The sequence below is a fragment of the Cyclopterus lumpus genome, chromosome 5, assembly GCF_009769545.1.
Source record: "Cyclopterus lumpus isolate fCycLum1 chromosome 5, fCycLum1.pri, whole genome shotgun sequence".
Classification (NCBI taxonomy): domain Eukaryota; kingdom Metazoa; phylum Chordata; class Actinopteri; order Perciformes; family Cyclopteridae; genus Cyclopterus; species Cyclopterus lumpus.
The window spans coordinates 6,061,100-6,083,208 of record NC_046970.1 but is presented as its reverse complement, the minus strand read 5'-3'; the positions used below and the strand labels follow the sequence as shown (position 1 = coordinate 6,083,208).

The 22,109-nt window shown below is 43.8% G+C and overlaps 1 protein-coding gene across 1 annotated transcript in view; it reads left to right on the top strand.

Annotated features, from left to right (window-relative positions):
• The window catches only part of suclg2 (succinate-CoA ligase GDP-forming subunit beta), an 86,903-nt gene that overhangs the window by 30,265 nt on the left and 34,529 nt on the right, over positions 1-22,109 (top strand). Inside the window, exons 3-9 of the mRNA XM_034532850.1 lie at positions 6,615-6,714; positions 7,710-7,800; positions 9,511-9,663; positions 10,681-10,770; positions 11,903-11,999; positions 15,499-15,660; positions 16,580-16,722. Coding sequence (XP_034388741.1) covers positions 6,615-6,714; positions 7,710-7,800; positions 9,511-9,663; positions 10,681-10,770; positions 11,903-11,999; positions 15,499-15,660; positions 16,580-16,722 — 836 coding nt within the window. The remainder of the gene's footprint in view (positions 1-6,614; positions 6,715-7,709; positions 7,801-9,510; positions 9,664-10,680; positions 10,771-11,902; positions 12,000-15,498; positions 15,661-16,579; positions 16,723-22,109) is intronic.

Here is a 22,109-nt window from a genome sequence, read left to right as displayed (position 1 = left end):
GTCGGGGTACTTTGCGTGAATCCAGGCGTGTTGGTATTAGTTTGAGTTGAGAGTTAAAGTCGGGTCCAGAAAGACGGAATAGAACTAGTGGAGTGAAATGTACAAAACATCATTGTGCTTATTTGTAGGGACCTCCAACCATTAGGCACGCTTCATTACCCGTCAGTGGAAATGGCATCGCAAGTAGTGCTCTTGCCCACCAGTGCATCAGCAGCCGCAGATGTTGTTGGCTTTAGGAAGGGTTTGATCGGCTGTTGTTCAGGCTGAACTGATGACAAATGTCGTGTCGGTAATGAGAAGTGAGCAGCTCATGTTTTGTGCAGACTCTTGATTACGTATTTAAAAATATCTTTAGAGTTTGTACTCTTCTCGATGATGTGGCTGGATACAAAATCAATGTCTTTGCACAGACTTTGTCGTCGGAGCCAAGTGATTGTCGTCCCACCGGTATCCCCGTCGTCATTAAGCACCCATCGTTCCACAACACCATTATCGTTACCGAAAAACTCTCAGTCAGGGATTTGAACTGCACCTCCTCGCTATCGCGGAGAGGAGACCGCGGCCATCGCAGCATGTCATTAGAAGGGCTGTCTTGTGTCTGAATGCCAGGTGGACGCGTCTTCTAATGAGGACTCGGCCGTCATGTTGACGCTGACGGGAGGAGGTGTCACACTGAGGTGCCACTCTTGGTCCGGGACGCTGATATTCTCCTCCGCTGAGAAGCATTGAGATGGCATCGTTAGAGGCGCACACATTGACAGCGGGCATAACCAGAGAAGACAGTGAGATGGTAATGATATATTAAGTTGGAGCAAACCACCAGGTCAAATTGTTATCTTTGACCTTTTTATGTGTCTAAATCTTTGTTTGTCCCTTGTTATACAAGTCCCAACATTTTGGTCGCACAGACATGCCAGTAGCAAGATGTTTGATCAATGTTTGTTGACTTTTCAACCTCAACCGAACAGGGAAACATGTTAAGCTTGAAGAATTCCAAGGCCATTACACGTCAGCGTAGATGGAAAAACTGGAGGTTTTATTGTCAGATCTTTCCTTTTGGTTCACCGGCCTTCAGAGCATGAACGGATAGTTATTTTCTGAATGACATTTTCGCTTTATGGAAAGCTGCACTGGTCCAAGAGGATGCCAGCGTTACCGCTGTGGTGAAAGGAAATCATCACACACAGTCTAAATATGAAACGCGGCCAATTCTGTTAAATGGTCCCACCGATATGCCAAAGTGTAATTTAGGGCTTTCCACAACAAAATAAATTCTTGGTCGAGTTGCACATATACAATTTTGCGACTCAACGATTTGTTGATTTGATCGACAGATGAGTAAATATGAGTTCCTCTGCAGAGAATCACACTGAAACACCACTTTATATCTAAGATGTGCTCATGTTTCTTGGAACTAAGTCATTCAGCATAAAAAACCCGACTAATCAACTAAAGAAAGTACTCGTGAAATATGACCAAAATGACTAATCAGTTGATTAATTGACAGATAGGGGGCAGCCCTAGTGTGTTTAAAGTATATTGTGAAGCAATGGCTATTACACTAAACAGTGTTAGGCCATTAACATTAATCAATCAAGGGAATACAGTGGGAAAATATTCACTTGTGCAATTTTGTATAGCGATTCAGATTGATTGCCCTGTTCTGTGTCATCAATATCCTGCATCTCCGTTTGTACTTTTAACCTACTTATAATGGGTTATTAGTTAATTGTTCCCAATACCAGTGAGTCATGGATGTGACACAGCCTTCTGGCAACGCAAATCAAAAGCTAGTGCCGCTCCAATAGCTTTCTGAAGCTATCAGCATGCAGTTGACAACATAATTGACGTTATTTAAAGACGCACCATGTGTCACTCGATGGAAGCACAGATTGTTGCTCTTTTTATACTCGCAGTGCTGCCCAAAATAGTTGTGTTTCAGCTGCTTGGATCGAATTCTAAACAAACACTGGGATATATAAAAATAATAATGTGTGTAAAGTAGGTTGTTTGTTATAATGGTTATGTCAGACCTTTTTGTTTTATTCTAAAGACTATGTTTGGCAGCATTCAACACTCTGTTGCAACATAACCAGGAAGTTTACTATCATAATGAGCACAGATGCTGCATGTTAAGAGTTCTTTATCCTTCATTTCTGGTGTATCCATAGGAAGGCCCAGGTTCTATGTGTTATTTGATTGTGGTGGTGTGTGCTCGTGTTTGTTTTCTCCTCTCTCCCAAGAGTTTGATTAGTCGTCTCCATTTAGCCGCCACATTACTTTCATTACAGCAGACATGCACGCCAGGGAGGGCCGTCCCGATCCTTTTCTCTCTCCATGCAGATGGTAGCCACATCTCTCTGGATTGGCAAGCAGCCTACATCTGTCCCTTACCAGCCACCATCCCTTCATGGCACAGCCCTCAAAGGCTTCATTAAATATCAGACCAAAGCTAACTCTGCTGCTGGCCACCCATGGGCTACGTGGGGAGGCGGAAGAGAATCTGCTTTTCAAAAGTGCACAGGAAGGAGGAGGGTGAAAGAGACACTGATTGTCGACGTAACATTCTCCGTGCCAGCTGCTGTCACTGGCAAGCAGACTGGGAGTTGATTTGCACTCATTACTGGGAAATGAGTTAGGCCTGAGGATGATGACCGCATTACTCCGATTGCATGTGATGTGATTGGAGATGTTGTGCGATGTTAATCTCCTCCCCTGTGTCCCCAAGATATAGAAAATAAATGGAGATGAAAATCTTCCTCCGCATCTTCACAGTGGGCCGTGCATGATACAAATGGAAGCGGAGAACTGATTACGCAACCACGGGCCCCCTCACCCACGCCCCAGCCCCCCAACCCCCCCAAAGAAAGGGGTTTTCATCCAGCCAATAATATAATAACCAAACCACTTCCTGCAGGAGGTGTTTCTAATTACTGCGTCCTTGGCAGGTAAAATAAACGAGTTGTTGTGTGTATCAGGTGCAGATATACACCCTGCATATTGCACATTAATGAAAACATACTTACAAGGAAGTCTCTTGACCAGAATGTACAAAGTATTGCTGTCAAAGGTTAAATATAGCATTTTATTTTTCACTATGCAAGGAACTTAAGCTCTGACTTTGCAACAGTGCTGTGGTGCCCGTTACTGATTAACTTCAGACACGTACCCTTCTTCCCCCTCGTTCACTGCAGTGTCACGGAGCCATGACTCGTCTCTGATTTTACATGCTACTACTCCTTTTCCATCCACTCATCATTCTGCTCCGCACTCATTAGGGACCAACCTTTTTGTCTGAGTGTTAGAGGCCATCTCGTGTCTGTCATACTACCAGATAATGGCCACCCTGTTCTTTACCATGCACCGTGTTCACTCTGATCTTTGTTTTTTCTTTCTGTGAGACTGCTTGTACGTATTCTCATCATACAGTCTTGGATATGCGGCGTGAATGCATTTTATTGCAGCGCATCTTGTGTTCTGCTCTTGTCTCTTCTTGTGTCACATTTCTTCTCATTAACAGCATTTTGCGCTCACCAATTTAGAAGTGCTGATTCGGTAAGAATATCTTGTTGTGTGCCATGTCAAAAAAAATTGTTGCTATCAATTACTGGTGCAGAAGGAATGAACACCTGCCTCGTTCTCACTCCATTACCTTCCCTGGAACATTACATGCCCTTTTAATATATTTAATATATCCTCGCTTTCAAAACCACACCTTGGTTTTTTTTGGTCTTCTTTTTCTTTAACGTGTCAATACTCTTACCTTTCTCCACACCTCAAACAAAGCAATCTCCCTATTGGGCTACATCTTTGTTCTTCCACTGGTTTCTTTTTTTCTTTTTTTTCCTCCTCCTTTTCAAGTAAGAGCCATTTCCTCCGTGCCGTCCCTCTCCGCTGCACATGCCCACAGGACACACTATTTCATCTCGCTTTGAACTCTTTTTAATTTTTGCGCAGTAGCAGTTTTTTTTTATTAACATATTTATTCATTCATGACTCCTCTCAAAGCCCTTTCCATATGAGCACACCTTTTTATTCTCTCATTCTCCCTCTTTCTTGCTCCCTTTCTCTGCTCTGGACTCTCCACAGAAAACGGGCTTGACTAATGCAGTGTTGGTTTAATCCTTGCCACCCTGTCAGAGGCTATTTCCTCCCATTCTTTTTCTCACTACAGCAGCAGTGAGCACCGACAGAGCTTCCAGGCTCTCTCAGCTCACCAGCGTCCTGTCTAGACTTTCTCCACACTGTGCGTAGAGTTTTTTTTTCTTTCTTTTCTCTTCCTACCCTGTCAAAAGAGGGGCCTGTCTCCAGCCCTGAAGGTCAAGGTGTCTCTCTAGCCACCACGCGGCAGATCATCCCTTTCCACTTTCCCCAACACCCACTTCCCACCCTGTTGGCAGCCACCTGTCAATGGCTGATCTCCCCCACCTAGATAATAATAACCTAGCCAGAGACCACCTTTCATCAAGTGTCCTGGCTCCATTTGAATAGAGGGAGATTCGGGGCAGGATGCTGAACAGACAGCTGAGGGGCCTCCTCCTGATGTACTGCGAGTTCCTGCAAGGTGGTAGTGACAGCAGAGGGGAAGCAGGGCGGTTATATAATTGGAGCAAGGTCATGTGGAAGTTTCCAACAGTTGTGCATGTTGCTTATTTCCCCTCCTTGGTGCGAGATTGTAACGTGTTGCCAGTTCTAGACTTCTGCTAATGGTCGATGTCTTTCTACCGGTCCAACACCTTGATCCAGACTGAATTATCTCTGCAACTATTGGATGGATTACTGTAAGGTTTTGTACAGACATCGGTGTTCCCGCAAGGATGCAACCTACTGACTCTGGAGATCCTTTGGCTATTCCGCTTGCTCCACTGTGGCGTTCACAGTTTGGGATTTTAGTAACATGTCTATGCAGCTATTGGACGTGACGCCATTTAATTTGCCCAGACAATGATTCCCAGTGATATTTTTTTGGTTGGGTTAAATCCCTCTTTTCATGTTGCGCCACCAAGAGGTCAATGTTTTCACTACTCCTGTGAAATATCTCTTATTGACGAGATGGACTCAATAACTATTCGGTGGATTGCTATGAAATATAATTTCGTCCTCTGACGTTTTCCTGTAGCGCCATGTTCAAGTCAACATTTCCCCCACCTGTAGCTTTGCTAGTGCTGTGTGTAGGGTTGATAAGCAAATGGTTAGAATATTCGTTCTTAAAAAATCAGTTCAAACTATTTGAATATGTATTTTTTTTATTTGTCCATATCAAAGTGTCCTAACTGGCTGTGAGCAGCGTGGCGCCCCGGACACCCCCCGTGTTTTTTTTTTTAAACGCTCCTGGGAAGCGCAATCTGCATAAACTATTATTAAATTATTAAAATATCCCGCTATATATGTATTTTGAACTCATTAACCATATTTATATTGACTGATGAAGGCTCCCATTCTGTTTGTGAGCTCTGCCGCTTCACTACAGGTGAGGAGATAAAATGCATCAATCTATACTTTGGCCTACAAACACTGATCTCCTTCCATGGAGTCGACATGGAAACTATTTTGGTCCAGATAATGTCTCCTGTCACTTATCTCGGGGAAGGCAGGTTAGCGAGCCGGCGTCCCCGAGAGCGGCTGCTGACAAGCGGGCCGAGACGGTTCATCAAAGACGGAGTCGGTGTGGATTGGAGACAGAAGGCTGTGTGGCGGTGGGGATTCCCTGTAAAACGGCACATTTCATTTAGTGAAAGTGAGGTTGGTTGACTCGTCGTGCACGAAGGATTAGTGCGGCGCGCACGAGGCAGACTGCTTTTGCTTTTTCCACAATGTGGCTATTTATTTTTTCCGAATTTTAAAATATACATCGACAGCATGCTAACATTGACAGCTGGAGTCAACATGCTAACACTGTAAACTAGATGGTAAACATTCCCTTTATTCCTCCTCCTGTTTACATGGATTGTGGAAATCTGGATCGTGGTCCATGCCTTCTACTCATTATTCATAATGTCTGTCATGTTCATTGAATGTGTTGTAACTCTGTAACGATGTTCATGCTGTCCACATGACATCACTTGCTTCTGTCCATCCGGAGAGAGGGATCCTGAAGGTTTCTTCCCTTCCCCTGTTTTTTTTCCTGATCCGATGTGAGGTCCTGGGGACAGGGACGTCGTATGTGTACAGATTGTAAAGCCCTCTGAGGCTGATTTGTGATTCTGGGCTATACAAAATAAACTGAATTTAATTGAATTCAACATGTTATTGGCGTAACATCGTAACTTTAGCATTGTCACTGTGAGCATGTCAGCATGCTGATGTCACAGCCCGGTTGTGCTCACGTCCTCACAGAGCCGCTAGCAGGACGGAGCACTCTCTGCCATGACTAAAAGATATTTTATTTTTTGGGTTATTTCCCTTCGTGGATGGGTGCTGAACACTGGACTGTAAACTTTCTCTCCATCCCGACATAATCCCTAATGTCATCACCTTTCACACTCACCCCAGCTTTATTCAATCGGATGGACAGATAACAGGCAGCCTCAAGGGGGCATTTAAGGTGCTGAGCCTCCATCTTAAATGCTCTGTCTTTATCTCTCTCTCTCTCTCTCTCTCTCTTTGTCTTTCAGATGCCAAGGAGATTGTGTTGAAAGCTCAGATTCTGGCCGGTGGCAGAGGCAAAGGTGTGTTTGACAGTGGCCTTAAAGGTGGAGTGCACTTAACTAAGGAGTAAGTATACCACTATCTACATTTCACACTGAGTTACTGTAGGAGATAGATTCCTGTTATTTCTCCTGCGACAGCGTCTTCTAGAGTGAGGAGGCTCAAAGAGCTCTCTGAAGATGCTCCCTTGGCACTCGTCAGGATTACTTGTGCTGCAAACAAACAGTTTTTCTTTCTACCAGTGTCTCGTTTTCAAACAACTACCCTCAATTAAATGTTGAAAAGGAGATTTTGAGGTCAGCCGAAGCGTTTTGCACCCCATACTGAGTTTTCCTCTCTCTGGGGTTGTTTTTTTTATTTTTTTATGTCTTCCTCTATCTTAGAATTACAAAGTGTGATGGGTGTATTCCTCCAATGAAGGCTCATTCTGAAATTGTTTGTTTTTCAAAAGGCTAAACAACAACATTTAAATATTTTTTTTGCTCCGGCACTGCATTTCCCTCTGCCAAGTTTTCATGTTCTAAAACAGCGCTATCTTTTCAGTAAAGGTACCTTCCTCTTGCTGCCGCCTTCAAGACAAAAAAAGTGATTTACGACAATTGTCCCCGATATGCATCATCGTCACCCTACTTCAGGGTTCAGAATGGACGGAAAGTTTTTCAAAGTGAAATATGCTGAAGTTCATCGTCCCTAGATAGTGTCACGAGTGCACAGTTCACCTTCCTCTCATCTATCAAAGGATGAGTGCGACCCTTGTCTTCATTTTTATTCACTTACAAAACCAGAGCAGGCTAAAAGGAGCAGCCCCGGCATTAATCAAGGTTCATTCACAGCGATGTGTTGATGTACCAACACGTATCCAAAAACTGTGCCTTGTCAGAACGTTACATAAATGCCCCGAATATGCTGAGGCATATCTCTGGAGATAAAGAAACACTTTTTCTGCTTTTCTCATCCCTCATTTTGGAAGTATATATTTTTCTTTGTATTTTAATATAAATGAACTCTGTTGTTTAAAAAAAAAAAAGGATACTTTTTGACCTAACACCTCTTTCAATCAGCCCCGCTGTGGTTGGTGAACTGGCCAATAAGATGCTGGGTTTCAACCTGACCACCAAGCAGACACCGAAAGATGGAGTGAAAGTGAAAACGGTGAGCCACTGCGTACACTTTCTTCTTGTTTAGTTTTTCTTCTGACCTCATTTGAAGGCATTTTGAGTCCAGTTCTGTAAAAGTAATGACTGAAGGCAGTCTGGCTCTGTGGCTTTGAGTTGTTTCTTTTCCACTAGGTTTTAATAGTAGCCGTCCACTGTTGTTTACTGTGGGTTTGCGCTGGCTGGTGTTATGGCTCATTGCATAAATTGAACCGGGCCCACTGTGAATTTAAAGTGTTTGGTAAACAACTGCTTCTATGTGCCACTAACAAGCAGGAATATCATTTCCTCTACTTGCATGCTGCATGCAGTACCTCCTCAAAACAGACATTTTCCAGGTGATGAAGCCTTCTCAGTCTGTAGCTCCCCCAAGTAACTTATGCTCCCGCTCCTCATCTTATCCCTGAGTTTAGGTGGAATCAAGGGAGTGTCAAACTTGTCGTTTTTTTTAATAGAAAAGCAACCGCGGAAGTTCACAAGCTCCGAGTTGCCTCTGTGTCTCAGAGGCAGAGGAAAAGGTAAACAAACTGAAACTGGGCAAAAGTTGAATGAGATGTGAGCGAGAAGAGAACATGACCTCCAGTGGGCCATCCTGCCAAGAACATCCTCTTTCGCCCGCGGCACTGAAACCAGACACGGGCGGACCTGAAGGATCGAGAACAGTCACAGCGGAGTGGCAAACTGGTCTGTCAGGTGACAGACTGAGCTTCGCTGTCAACCTGCGTCAATCCTCAACCAGGACTGCACCACAGAGCAGAGGACACAGGCAGGGGGCACTTCAGCATCAACATGGATTTGCTCTCATGGTACAGATGGAGGGATGAGGGGAGAAGATACGGGAGGGTGATGAGGGGGAAAAAGATAGATGGTGGTAATAGAAAATGTTCAGTCTGAGTGAAGAATCGGGCGACAAATCGAACGACAGGGAACTTAAGAGAATGTTTGAGTGACTGGGGAGGACAACATTTGGACAAGGAGATAGGGGCGCCGTCTGTGAACACGGAGTGGAGAGAAGGCTATCCATCCTCATTAGCTGTGCGGTAGGGCGGAAGCGTAACATAAGGGCCGTGCATGTTCAAACAAACACTTCATCCGAAAACCTTTCAGCCCATTAACCACCACGCGTCTGATTTGAGGTTGTTTTTTTTTTCTTCCTCTCTTTTGCAAATGAGCCTCTCGCTTGCTCCCTTTCTCTCCTTATCTTCCGGACTCTCAGCGTTACGGTCCCCGTCTCTCGTTCACACCACAGCTAGACCCTGTTAAAAAAACACACACAACTGTGCTCCAAATCCCGTTAGACACTTCTGAAGAGACACAATGCAATGTTTAGCATTGTAATGTACAATTTTAAGGTTGCAAAGGTTTGCCAAAGTCCAATCAGCAGAGATGCACGGATACAGGTATCGGATGTCGCTCTGATTCCAGGCCCCTTCACACGGCTCTTCATTTATTTCATCATGCATTTGTTTGTTTTACAAAGTTAAGAAAGCAATGTTTTGATCAGGCCTGATGTCCTTCCACGTACAAGAATGATCCCAGTCGCTTCGACATAGTGAAGCATATAGCATGCAATCAGCTGACACCCAAAGCCCAGTTATCAGTATCGGTTTTGGGACAGAAAAGGGCAAACCGGTGCATCTCTCAAGTTAATATGGCCGCTACATTCCTCCATCAGCCTCCTCTCTTTCTCCTGCTGTGCCATATCTAGGTGATGGTTGCTGAGGCCCTGGACATCACCAGGGAGACCTACTTTGCCATCCTGATGGACCGCGCCTGTAATGGTCCCGTCATGGTAGGCAGCCCTCAGGGAGGTATGGATATCGAGGAGGTGGCCGCCAGCTCCCCAGAGCTCATCTTTAAGGTACGTGACGTGTGGCCCGTCCGCATCGCTGCGATACCGAATGAGGAGAACATCAACATTGAAACGTATCCGCCTCAAAAACAGTGCAGAATGTAAAAACGGACTAATCTCGTCTGGCACAATGGAACTCTTTAAAGAGGTCAAACGCCTCAGCCGTCTTGCTCAAAGACGTTGTGGCTCTTTAATGCGCAAAAAAGTTTTTCTTTGCCTTGAAATCACGCCGCAGCTCGATCGCCCAGCGGGCCCCCACAGATGGAAGCTGTGCTCATTTCTTATTTTCATCCAATTCAATTAAACTTTTCTCTGTCTGCATGTGTACCGCAGCCGCGGAACATGATGCGGACATGCAGCAATACGCTGAAGCTTGACATGAACAAATGCACAGCCTTCTGTGCTCTATTTCACTATTAATTAGATTCCATTTCCAGAACATAATCCACTGTAGTCACTTGGCTACTTGGCAACAGGTCTTTGTTGTTAACAGATGTACCATTTAAGCACTACAGCTTTTCTATTGTCTTCCTTGAGCTATTGTCAACAGATGTTGGAGCAGATTGGAAAGATCCAGCCGAGATTTATGTCCTTCGTTATTTCCACCGACGATCTCGGATCATATATGCAATACACAGCTGGGATGTTGCTTATCTCACCCACGTGATAACACAGCTTATTAAAATCGATAGAATCCAGATCCAGTTTGCGCCAGCTAACGGCTGCTGTCAGTTTTATACTTTTATTTTCTTAAACTCTAACATTTGTATTCCTGTGTAAAAAGATGTAAGCAAGCTTCTCGTTGTGAAAGATCTGAGGGTCTGATGATCATAAATCCATCGATTCAAGTCACCCTTTTCTCCGTGTCTGGCCGCTCGCCCCAACTCTTATCATGATGCCTGCAGTTTTAATATGAACATCCGCTTTGTGCCAGATTAAAGCCCAGCGTTTGAGCATTTTTGCTCGCTCTCACTCCTTTTCTCCATTTGTTTCCCACCTTTTTCTATTTTGCTGCAAATCTTACAGGAAGTCATAGACATATTTGAAGGGGTGCAAGACGTCCAGGCACTTCGCATGGCAGCTAATTTGGGTTTCAAAGGACCTCTGCAGAGACAGGTAATGGGCACGCTGGCTTTAATGACACGCTGCAAAGAAGAGGCAGAACAATCTACAATGCATTGCACACACACACTCTCTCTCACATATATGTATGTGTGCTCATTGACAAACAGAAAAAAACATAGGCTATTATTAGTTTTCCGGAGACGAGTTGCGAGGTGTCATTACTCTCGGCTCACTTACCAGGTGGTCTATTGTCATATATCTGGCAGTGACGCACAGCGTTGTGCCAGGCTGAGGCATCACTCGTGGTACCATTATTTCATGCAACATGCCTCACATTGATTTTTGTGAGTGAATCATGCAGTAAGAGTCAAAACTCATCCCGACTGGCAGACTGTAATTTTGAGAACAGTGAACCAAAAATAAAAATGTTTTTCTTGTCACCTCAAGTTTTACAAATCTCGCTCAGGCAGCATTGGCGAAGAATTTGAGGTCGAGGAAGAAACGCTCCGAGTTCACATTCAGAACGAGTATGGAGTTAATTTAAATGCCATTTGTCTCTCGGCATCAGATAACTGATTTGTTTTCTCTTCCACAGGCACCGTGGCATGAGAAATCCGATTAGCTCCGAATCTTAACACATGTAATACATATAAATCAGCCAAGTGGATCTGCTTCTAGCGAGAGTCAGGGATGTTTTGAGCTTTGTTTGCATCATATTGTATGCAATCATGTTTTGTCTCTCTCTTGTTCTGCCACATACTGACTAAGTATTGACTTTAAACCGGCAAGGAGAGGAATAGAAAGGGAATTGTAAACTTTCCATCGGTATACTTCTCAATGGTTATTGCGAGTCAGCTGGCACACTGTTTAATTCAGAGATAATTACAGTGTTGAGTGTCAGTCAGGTGAAATGTATAAAACAAGTGATATATGTATACATACACACTCTGTATTAGCACTGCATTAGCATGTGCTGTAATAAGGTCCTTTTTGCCAGTTGTCACATCGTTTTGAGCAAAAAGGAGAACTATTTTACATGTCAGCACAGAGACATACATATTCATGCGATGCAAACTCGATGTTGAAGGTGATTGGCCATGTTTTATGTAGCCCGTGTGGGAGGCTGAGCTGGCTGCTCGGAGCCGAACCATGAGGTAATTACTGTCCTATGTGGTCCTCGCAGGCAGCAGATCAGATTAAGAGGCTCTATGATCTGTTCCTGAAAGTCGACGCCACTCAAGTCGAAGTCAATCCTCTCGGAGAGACTCCCGAAGGACAAGGTACCATGTAACGCTGAAAATGCCGTGTGTGTGTGCGTGTGTGTGTGTGATGACTTGTTCTCAGTCTTTGTTTGTGTGTGTGTGTGATGCATCATATCTGCATGTGTTTTCTTTTTTTCTTTGTGTCATTAATTGTTCCCCAAATCATGTTGAACATCCAATATTTTGACACTTTTGAATGGAGAGCCTTTTTGCACAAACATGGAGCTAGCTGTTAATCACTGACTGTGGGATACAGGCAGTCTATCTCCTCGGGTCTGAATGTGTTTAAGAATGTGAAATGTATTTGCAACACATTGACGTTTCCTGTCAGCGTGACTTTGTCTGGATTAAAATCCAAATGGCTTCAGGGAGCAGAGATTTCCATATTCATATGTTGATGTTTGTTGCTGATAATTAACTAAAGGCGTACAGTCTATCATCGACTCGTAATGAGAATGTCCAATGAGGGATTGCAGCAGCAGCAACACGTATAACTCCGCGGTCATATAGAGTAACCAGTTTGGGTTACTCTAAGAAAATCATCTTCTTTTTTTTTTTTTTTTTTAAACGTCTTATAAGCTGAATGCTTAAATTAATTTGTATGTCCGGCCAGTGATTGAAATTACTTCAATTGAAACAAAAACTAAATCAGTCCACCTCTTCAGCACCAACATCTAACTAACAAGGTGATATTGCTTATGAAACCAGAAGCCAGTTTACTATTTTCTACACCTGTTTGAAAATGAGTTTTTTTTTTGTTTGTTTTTAACCCAGCTACCTTTTGTATCTTAAAATAAAAATAAATCTAAAACAAACATGTGTAATTTTGTCCTAAATAAACCATTATCTCTTTCTCATTTTAAGTCTTCCTTATTCTGATAATTAACACTGCACCAAACCAAAAATACTCTGTTACACTAACCTGGAGAGACATGTTTAGTGTTTTTGAAAAGAAAATAATGTTAGGTGATTATCATCCTCAAGTCACTGTCTTTAGACCAGCACAGCCTAGTCTGTTACAAGTTGAGTCTATTGTATTTCACTTTAAATAATTATATTATATTGTGCAGTCAAGCAAATGTAAAGCACATTTTATGGCCTCTCTTTATATCTTTTTTTATTGTCGCTAAGAACAGCTGGAGGAGCGGATCCTAAACGGTGTGTTTGGTCTCTCGGGGCGATTCAGCAGTTCTGGGCTCTAGCCGGCTTCTTTTTGTATCGCTTGCGAAAATATTGGGACCCCTATTTCCCACAGCTCCGGTTGGAGCTTCCATTCACGGGGTCAACGCCCGCCTCAGTTCAATCTTTACTCGTCTTAAGTGTCCCCTGAAAAATTAAAACACTCGAATATCCAAAGAAAAACCGAGAAACGTGCGCATTTCAGTCCCTTGTCACTTAAATTGCCAAACGTGACACAAGAAGCGTTTTCTGGCTGTTGCGACGCTGCTTTCGTTGAACTTGTGCTGAACTTTAGTTTTTTTTTCTCCCAAAGACATAAGAGCGCTCGTATTGTCGGCACGGCGGCGAACACAGATCGACTGTGATGTGTCCTATCGAGACGCATTACAAACACGCCCAAGATGCATCGCTTCTTTGATGTTATTTAGTCTCCGCAAAAACAGATACTTGTTCAAAGTATGCTTTATCAAAGATTGACAAGAGGAGTTTGTTGTTTTCATGATTTCTTATGAATATTAATGAATAAAATGACTCTTTTCAAACGATGAATTTTTCACTGAGTGGTATGAATGTTCTTTGTAGACGAGTTTCACATTAAAATCAACTCGTTCTCTTTTTTTTTTTTTTTTTGGTTCAATTTGTTCGCGTCACATGCGAGTGCTGCCATTTTTTTTACGTCAAGCACTCGGCAGAAAGGCACATTTCTCAAGGGTGGAAAATGTCTATGTATTGTTTTTGTCTCTTTTGGTAATATCCAAATTCATTTTGTAGATAGACTGCAGTAATGGATGTGTCAAAACAAAATCATAAGGAGTTGTGTCGTGGGAGGACACAGTAGGTCTACTCCCCAGTGCCAGCAGAGTGTTTGCTGCTTGTACCGTGTGTTTTGTGTACGGCACTCCCAAAGCCACTTCCTATATTTTTAACATTTCTTCTACTTATTCACTCTTACATGTGGGTGATCTGGCTATCTGTTTATCTGCATCTTCATTAGAAAAATGCATTACAAAAGTTGATGCTGAAAGTTTTCGAGACATAAATGGCAATAGACATGATACATAATATTAGTATTTTCAATGGTTGAAAGTTTACTGATAACTGATTTCTAAAAATAAGAATTGAGTTGAGAATCACACCACTCTCATATCTGTTTGGTGGAAGCTCACACCAGCAGCCCGTTAGCTTAGCACAGCACACAGAGGTAAAACGGGTTCATTTTTACGTGGGGTCGTGTGTTAGATTATTTCTTAGCCAGGCACCTTGATTTCCTTAAACCAATAACCCACTGAGCCCGTAATACAGCAATGTGCCTTTACATGTAAGATTGTTGCATGGATTATACAAGATATGATTCCTAAATTAGAGAACTTTAAAGTTGCAGGTGGACTCATTATTATGTTGTTGCTAAGCTAAGCTAACCCGCTGTTGACTGCAGCTACATATTTACCAGTGGTGGGCCGTTAGGGCCTTCAAAAGCCTTCTCTGAAGGCCTAAACAGAATTTTATTTTTTTATTTATAATTAAAAGTTATATCTATTGTATAATGTAATTGTATTTCACAAATACACTACATGTATTATAATTAGTTTTCCCTATTAGCTTATTTTCTCATTGCACAGACAGGAGTCTCATGTGTTCCTCTGCTTCAGGACTCTGGTATTCCTCATGCATAGGTAGCTGCTTAACAGCATCGTTATCCAATCACATCGCATGTTAATGCGATGTGATTGGATAACGATGCTGTTAAAGCGTGTGACCAATCACAACGTCCAGGCATCTAGAAGGCTCTCTCGACTATTTTAAACAGGCTTCTTGCCCGTTTAAAATACTGTAAATGTCATTTACAGATGACGCAGTTTTCGTTCGTCTCATCTCAACGAGCTTTTCCAAAACGTGGAACTATTCCTTTAAGTAACAGTCACTGTTTAAATGTTGTTGTTTATACAAAAAAATCTCTTTGACTGATTCATTAGATTCTTTGCCTGCTCTTTCTTCAGGTGGCTTCATGAGTGTGCACGACGGCCTCTTTCAAGTGTAAAGGAAATGTCTGTTTACTAAGTGCCAGTGTCAAAAACGCATGTCTTAGTGAGCCAACCTCTGAGATCATTAAGACCAGTACGCCGAGGGGACACCCCTCACTTCATTAATTTCAGGTTTTGAAAAAGATAATTAGTTGGCTTTTTCTTTACGTCTGAAGTCCTCTTCCTCTCTCTCCTCCTCGTCCCCCTCGTCTCTTTTCCCTTTTGCCTGCCTTCTCCCCCTTTCCCACTTTTTGTTCTTCGTCCGTTGCGTGTCTTCATTCTTAACTCGGTCTTTTGTCATCTCCTCATTCCTCCAGTGGTTTGCTTTGATGCGAAGATCAGCTTTGACGACAATGCCGAGTTTCGTCAGAAAGCAGTGTTTGCCATGGACGACATGACTGAAAGCGACCCCACCGAGACAGCGGCAGCCAAGTGGGACCTCAAATACATCGGGCTGGATGGAAACATTGCCTGCTTTGGTATGGAAGCAAAACCCTGGAACAGAACGCGCGCACACACACACGCACGCACGCATGCCAGCGATTAAAAGAATTCTCCCCTCAAGCGAACCTCTCCCGGCTTCAGGCTTTCATGCGTCGCAATAAGTGAAAAGCTCGGACACAGTTAAAACGTAGTCAAAGTAAAGGGAGCCTCGGCTCTCCTCCAGTCCCCATTACAGGCAGCTTTCTGAGGACTCCAGCAGGAATGCTCCTGTAACCAATGCGTTCTAATTAGCTGTAATCCACCCAGAAAGTCTCCAGTGAGCCAGATTGTTAGCATTCTCATTAAAGGGCCCCTCTCTTGTCATAAATCAAAGCTTTTACAGTGTACAGCAGCACTAACAGGTGCTCTCGCGTCTCACCCGGTAGGTAGCCTCGTAAACACATTAGATATCTGTTAGCGCTTAGCCCCCCCCCCCCCCTCTTCCGCACCCCCAGCTCTCTTAAAGTAACAGCGGCTTTTAAGGCCCTGCAGCTTCCTTGAGAGCTCTGTAAGCCACCAAAGTGACAGCTGTTGAAGCACATTTCCCTTTTATTGAGACCTCGGTTGGGGAGCTCGCGAAGACACAAGTTCAGCTCGGCTAAAGCAAATGAGGTTGAAACGTTTTTTGAGCACTTGGCTCTTGCGCAACTCAGCAGGCAGAAAATGATGACACAGGCCGCTAAAAAAAAGTGTAGCCGAACCTCTTATAATCAACGCTCTTTCCTCTGAGGGAGTCGAGTCATAATCAAATTTTCTCTGTGTTGCTGGATATTTAGAAATCCTGTTTAGAGGATTTCCAACTTTTTATGTGTGACATCTTTTTGACATTTTTCTTTGGTTGATGATTTACTGCTGGATTCCTTTTTGGGTGTTCTTACACTACATCAATTGAACTGACGGGACATTTTTTGACAGTGAATGGAGCCGGTCTGGCCATGGCCACATGTGACATCATCGACCTGCATGGAGGAAAGCCAGCTAACTTCCTGGACCTGGGGGGAGGAGTCCAAGAGAGGCAGGTGTACGAGGCGTTCAAGCTCCTGACCGCCGACCCTAAGGTAGGAACAAACCTTTACAAGTGCTTTCTTCTCGCGGAGCTTCTTGATTGTTGTTACAAATGAGCACACGACCCAAATGGCTCCCTTATCTTGAAGCACATCCTCAAAGAAAAAGTCAGGGCAATTTTGCCACCTGTTGAATAGTCTTTCATATTGCAGTCAGTCATCTTGTCAGGGCACATTCATAGAGCCCTGTCTGCCTGGTTAGAGCGTTGTAACTGAGACAACAGCGCTCATTAGACTAGGGACCTTGGCATTTGTCCATGTTTCACTGAGAGTCTGTCAGATTAAGTGCAATCCTTTTCAGTTGCAGAGGCATGAATCGCTGCTCGGCCTTTTTGGAGACGTATCATCACATGTACACATGCACAATAGCACACAACAGAGGCTCATGTGTAACTCGCACATCATACGACATGAATGCAACTGTAACTCAAAGCCGTGCTTCTGGAACTGCAGCTCAGGATGAGTGGCAGCTTGAGGGGTTCCACAAGTGATTCTGCTCTATGGTCAGGGGCCTTTTTGTAAACTCCAAACTAAACAGCATGAGCCTTGTAACAATACCACAGTGCAGATTGCGTGTTGACAGTCATCACACCGGCTAATTCCCCCGCTGCTGTCACTCCCACGTCCCTGGACTGATCTCCAGTTGCCTTTTTTTGTTTTAGCGTCCCTGTCAAGGCGTGGTCGTCACACAGAGCAGCATTTGATACCAATTCAGTCTTCTGCCCTTTTTTTTTAAAGCGTTCTTTACAACGTGCTGATTTCACTTGGCAAGAAATGCATTTTAAAAAAAAGTCAAAACTCATTTCAAAAGATTTCCACTCACCTGTTAGTTGACACGTTCAACCACAGTTAGGCATCTGTAAATCTACGAGAGAGGTGGCATCTCGCAGCTCCCACTTTGTCCTTCCTGCGTCTGCTTTTCTAACCTCACTAGAACAATGCTAGCTGTCTTAATTTAAACATCCAGAGACCGTGGAGCGAGAGGGGCTGCTCTTACATACATATTCTGTCAATATTAAACCACGAGAAAACTCAATTTTCATCTCAATCCAATATGCCGCTGTAGAATTTCTCATACGCCTCAATGTTAGTGGTATGGGTCTGGAGATGGAGTTGAAGTTCTGCCTCATATCTACATCACAGCAGCGACAGGAACAGACCCCGTGTTGCACACCTTTTTTTTTTACCAAGAATGTTTAAAACCTACCAACCTTAACACCCCAGCAGGTGATGCACTGCCTCGCTCTGATTTCCTCTGTGTGTAGATTCTGTTTGGTCTCACAGCTCAATGGTCTGTGCAGGGAAATATAAATGAATATGGTGGGTGGGGGGGGGGAGAAATGCGATCAATAGGGGAGAGAGAAACTACAATGGCCTGTCACTCTCGCCTGGCATGGCGCCATCATCCATTATTATTATTGAACACTCTTAAAAGGTCTGCGGAAGCAAAATCTTTTTTTAAATTTTTTTTTTAAGTCTGCATATATTACGCCGCTCTCTCAAAAAAAACCTTCTCCGGCATGGACGTGAGGATCCTCCTCCTCCTCCTCCTCCTCACTCTCTGCCTGTTCCTCCTTCTCTCTCGGTCTTGGGCTGATTCCCTGGATCCAGATGGGGGAGTAAGCCTGCTGTCTGTCCCTCCTGCTGCTGGGTATGGAAATAGAGACGGGGAGCTCCTCCCTAACAGGGGAAAAAGTAGAATAGGGTTGACATTAAGCCGGGTTGGAGGCACCATTAGCATTTCAACCAGGGGAGCTGAGAAACCTGCTCTGATCTGTGAAGAGAATGTTAATCATTTCACAATAAGAGCGCGACAGAGAGTGCTGCTCATTAGCATTTTCGTTTTTTTCTTTATTTCACCAATTACCACCTCTCCAACTAGAAATTATGAGCAGAATTTGAAATTTAAATCAATCCCCAGGCTAGGGGAATATAGTAAGGCAACCATTATTGTTTCCAGGTGTCAATAAGTTATGGACAGAGAGTTATTCGGCTTATTTGCCTTACATATCAAGGCAATCAGTGCACAAGATCTTCAAATAGGCAACCCTTTGTCGAGAATCTATTCACTGTTTGAATGTCCCAGGCGGACTGGTTCACATGTAATTCAAATCATTATTGTTCCACCTTTTTTGAAGCCATATTCTTATGAGGATGCTCATTCCCATTGGTACTGCATAACATGAGTTTGGGTGGCGGCTGTTGGGGAAAGGACATTAACGTTCCGCTGCATACGTGAAGATATTCCACTGTACGTACTGTGACTTTTGACTTTGAAGATTTTAATGTTTCATATGCTGAGGGAAATGATAAAAGTGCATTCGGCGGCCATCAGGCGGCAGGGGTAGGATATGACCCGCTCTAATGACGGCATACATCTCCACAAAAACAGTTTTTTTCTTTCAAATCCTCAGATGCTTTTACGCTTTTTGTCTCCCTCCCTCCGTCTTTCTCTCTCTCTCTCTCAGTCTCCCTCTCTCTCCCCCTCTCTCCCTCTCTCCACTTTCCCTTTGATGTCTCGGGCTCATTGTGATGAGAGGAGTGGAAGTGATGCGAGCGTACTGCGCACCGAGTAGCAGGGACCGAGTCTCGAGATGACGAAGCCTCCTTCTTCTTGTTTGATTCCTTCCTCCAGTATCTACTCTCACAGCATTTATTACCTCCAACATTATTATTATTTTTGCAAGAAAGGGGAAGAGAAAACAGATGAAGTGAGCACAACACAGTCAAAAGAAATGACTGGGAGGAAAAAAAACAGGTGTATAAAGCGGTGTGTATCCCCAGCATGTTATAAATATGATGTAATGTCGCTCCGTGTACGACACCTTTCAGCGTCTGTTTGACAATCAGCCCCAGGCTTTTTAAGCGGGGACATGTTTATTTTTCATTCTAAAATAAATAGCTCCACTTTCTTCATATCCACATATAGAACAGTGGGTTGACAAAATGGCTGAATTTATTAGGATTTCCCTCACATCACCTGTAGGCACGGAGCAGGCAGCAAATACCAGCAGCCGAATAACCTCGTTATTGCTTTGTGCCGCTGCCGTGAAGAAATTGGCAGATGGATGTTTTGCCCAACTCCAGATTCTTGTTTTTCTCTGGGCTTAAGGCAGTTTTTCCTGTAATTGTTATAGGTTAGAGTAAATGATGACATTTTTCTAAAAACACGCCCCATGTTGTGTGTCTGTATAAAGCTCAAGATGCAGTGTGATCACACAGATATTTCAACATCTCTAACATATACAAGCAATTAATAACTGTGTGTGTGTGTGTGTGTGTGTGCATGTGCAGCCTGATTATCAACCCAATTTAATATAAACTAAAGTCACAGTGCCACAACTTAATGTGGCTGTCGTGGGGTGACAATAGAGATCAATTGTGTCCGCTGACTAGCAGATTTGTGTTTCTATTCACAATCAACAACATCTTTGTCCTTTTTTTCTTCTTTTTTTTTAACAGAATGCACAATATTCCAACAACACGGAGTGAACTGTTTTTGAGTCTTTCCATCTGCGAGTAATGTTTTGTTGCACTGATGCTGTTGTCAGTGACAACGTGGTGAGAACGTTCTGCTCGGTGCTTCTAGTGCGCCTTACTTAAAAAAATGAAGTAAAATGAGGTGGAGGAAGAACAAAAACATGCCGCTAGAAAAGAGGGTGAAAAAAATAGAGCAAGTTTTATAAGTCAAGTGACAACTGTGCATCTGTTCACCATTTCCTGATTGTATCATCACAGACTGGGTCTTTGTGACACCCTCCCGTTTGTGTGCACTCACATGCCATACGTCATGTGACTGCGTGTGGGCGTACTCACTTGTTACCTGCAGGCTCGTTCTGGGCAGAGCAGGCGTGCAAAGTGGGAAGGCTCCTCTCAGGAGGAAGAGGCGCAGATTGTCACATTAGCGTTAGTTCAGCTGGGTGACCCACCTCCCGGGCAGATATGGAGGTGTGTGTTATGAGCATATGTGTTAATGCTGTTGCGTAATTGCGCTGTTGATAATGAAACATCTTTTCCACTCCCTCTGGTGTGTGTGTGTGTGTGTGTGTGTGTGTGTGTGTGTGTGTGTGTGTGTGTGTGTGTGTGTGTGTGTGTGTGTGTGTGTGTGTGTGTGTGTGTGTGTGTGTGTGTGTGTGTGTGTGTGTGTGTGTGTGTGTGTGTGTGTGTGTGTGTGTGTGTGTGTGTGTGTGTGTGTGTGTGTGTGTGTGTGTGTGTGTGTGTGTGTGTGTGTGTGTGTGTGTGTGTGTGTGTGTGTGTGTGTGTGTGTGTGTGTGTGTGTGTGTGTGTGTGTGTGATCTCAATTTTGAATGCCGAAGCTCACCTGTGAGGGAGTCTTTAGTTTTTCTCTCGCTGCGTTTTGAGATTATTATGCACGTCCCCGTGTGCTTCAGCCCCCGTTGCCCTCAAGCAAAACTACATACAATTTTCCTTCTTTCCAGCTCAGTGGCTCTGCTTTAACTTACCTTTTGGTTCCACTTAAACCACTTTCCTTCTCATTGCAGGGCCTCTCCTGAGGCCAGCCAAGGCCCATCCTCCCTTCTACAATGCAGCGCACCACTATGGCTGCATTTCCAACTAGTAATAGTTTGAAGCTTCATTCGTGACTCCGGCATCCAAATAATCATTAATAACTTACAGAAACAGTGTGTGCCAACATTCTGCGCTCATTCTTAATGGCCTTGTCTGAAATCATTTTAATTTATTTTTGTACTGTTTGCTCTCCGGCTTGCTGCACACAAAGGGTGGCATGGTCTGAATTAACTCTGCAGCCTAGTAGCACCATGAATTACATTCATACAACCACGAGAACACAAAATCATATTTTACCCATTTCTTTTTAGCTCTATTAGCGTGGTGATAAATACCTGAGCCTTTATCCTGCCTGTCTGCCATCTAACTATTTTCTCTTTTGGTTTCTTCCTCTCCTTCTTCCAGTTCTTTCTCTGATTCTTTTTCTCCCCGTAGCCTTTCATCTGGCTAAATCCTGTTAAAGTCAATGTGAGGAGCTTCCCTTGGCTTCATGCCTTCTAGCCAAATCCCCCAAGAGCCCACGGCACTGCCTTTTTTTTTTTGGGCCCCATAAGGAGATGTCTGAGTCCATGCCTAATGGGCTTCCACATGTGTATGGAGACACCGAAAGGCAGTGGCTCTGGTCCAGGCCAGGTGTGCCACGGAAATGTGTTGTCCTGTCTTCATGATGCACAGGAAAGACTGAAAGGAGCCCTTATTTCACAAGGCTGCACCCTTAGGCTGTTACAGCACAGCTCAGACATTGTGCCGAAACACAAATAAGTGCAAATACATATTCGTGTTGGTGCAGCCACCGGCGTGTCCCCACAGGATTCGGTGAGACTCTGGTGGGTGGACCTCAGATCCTCTGG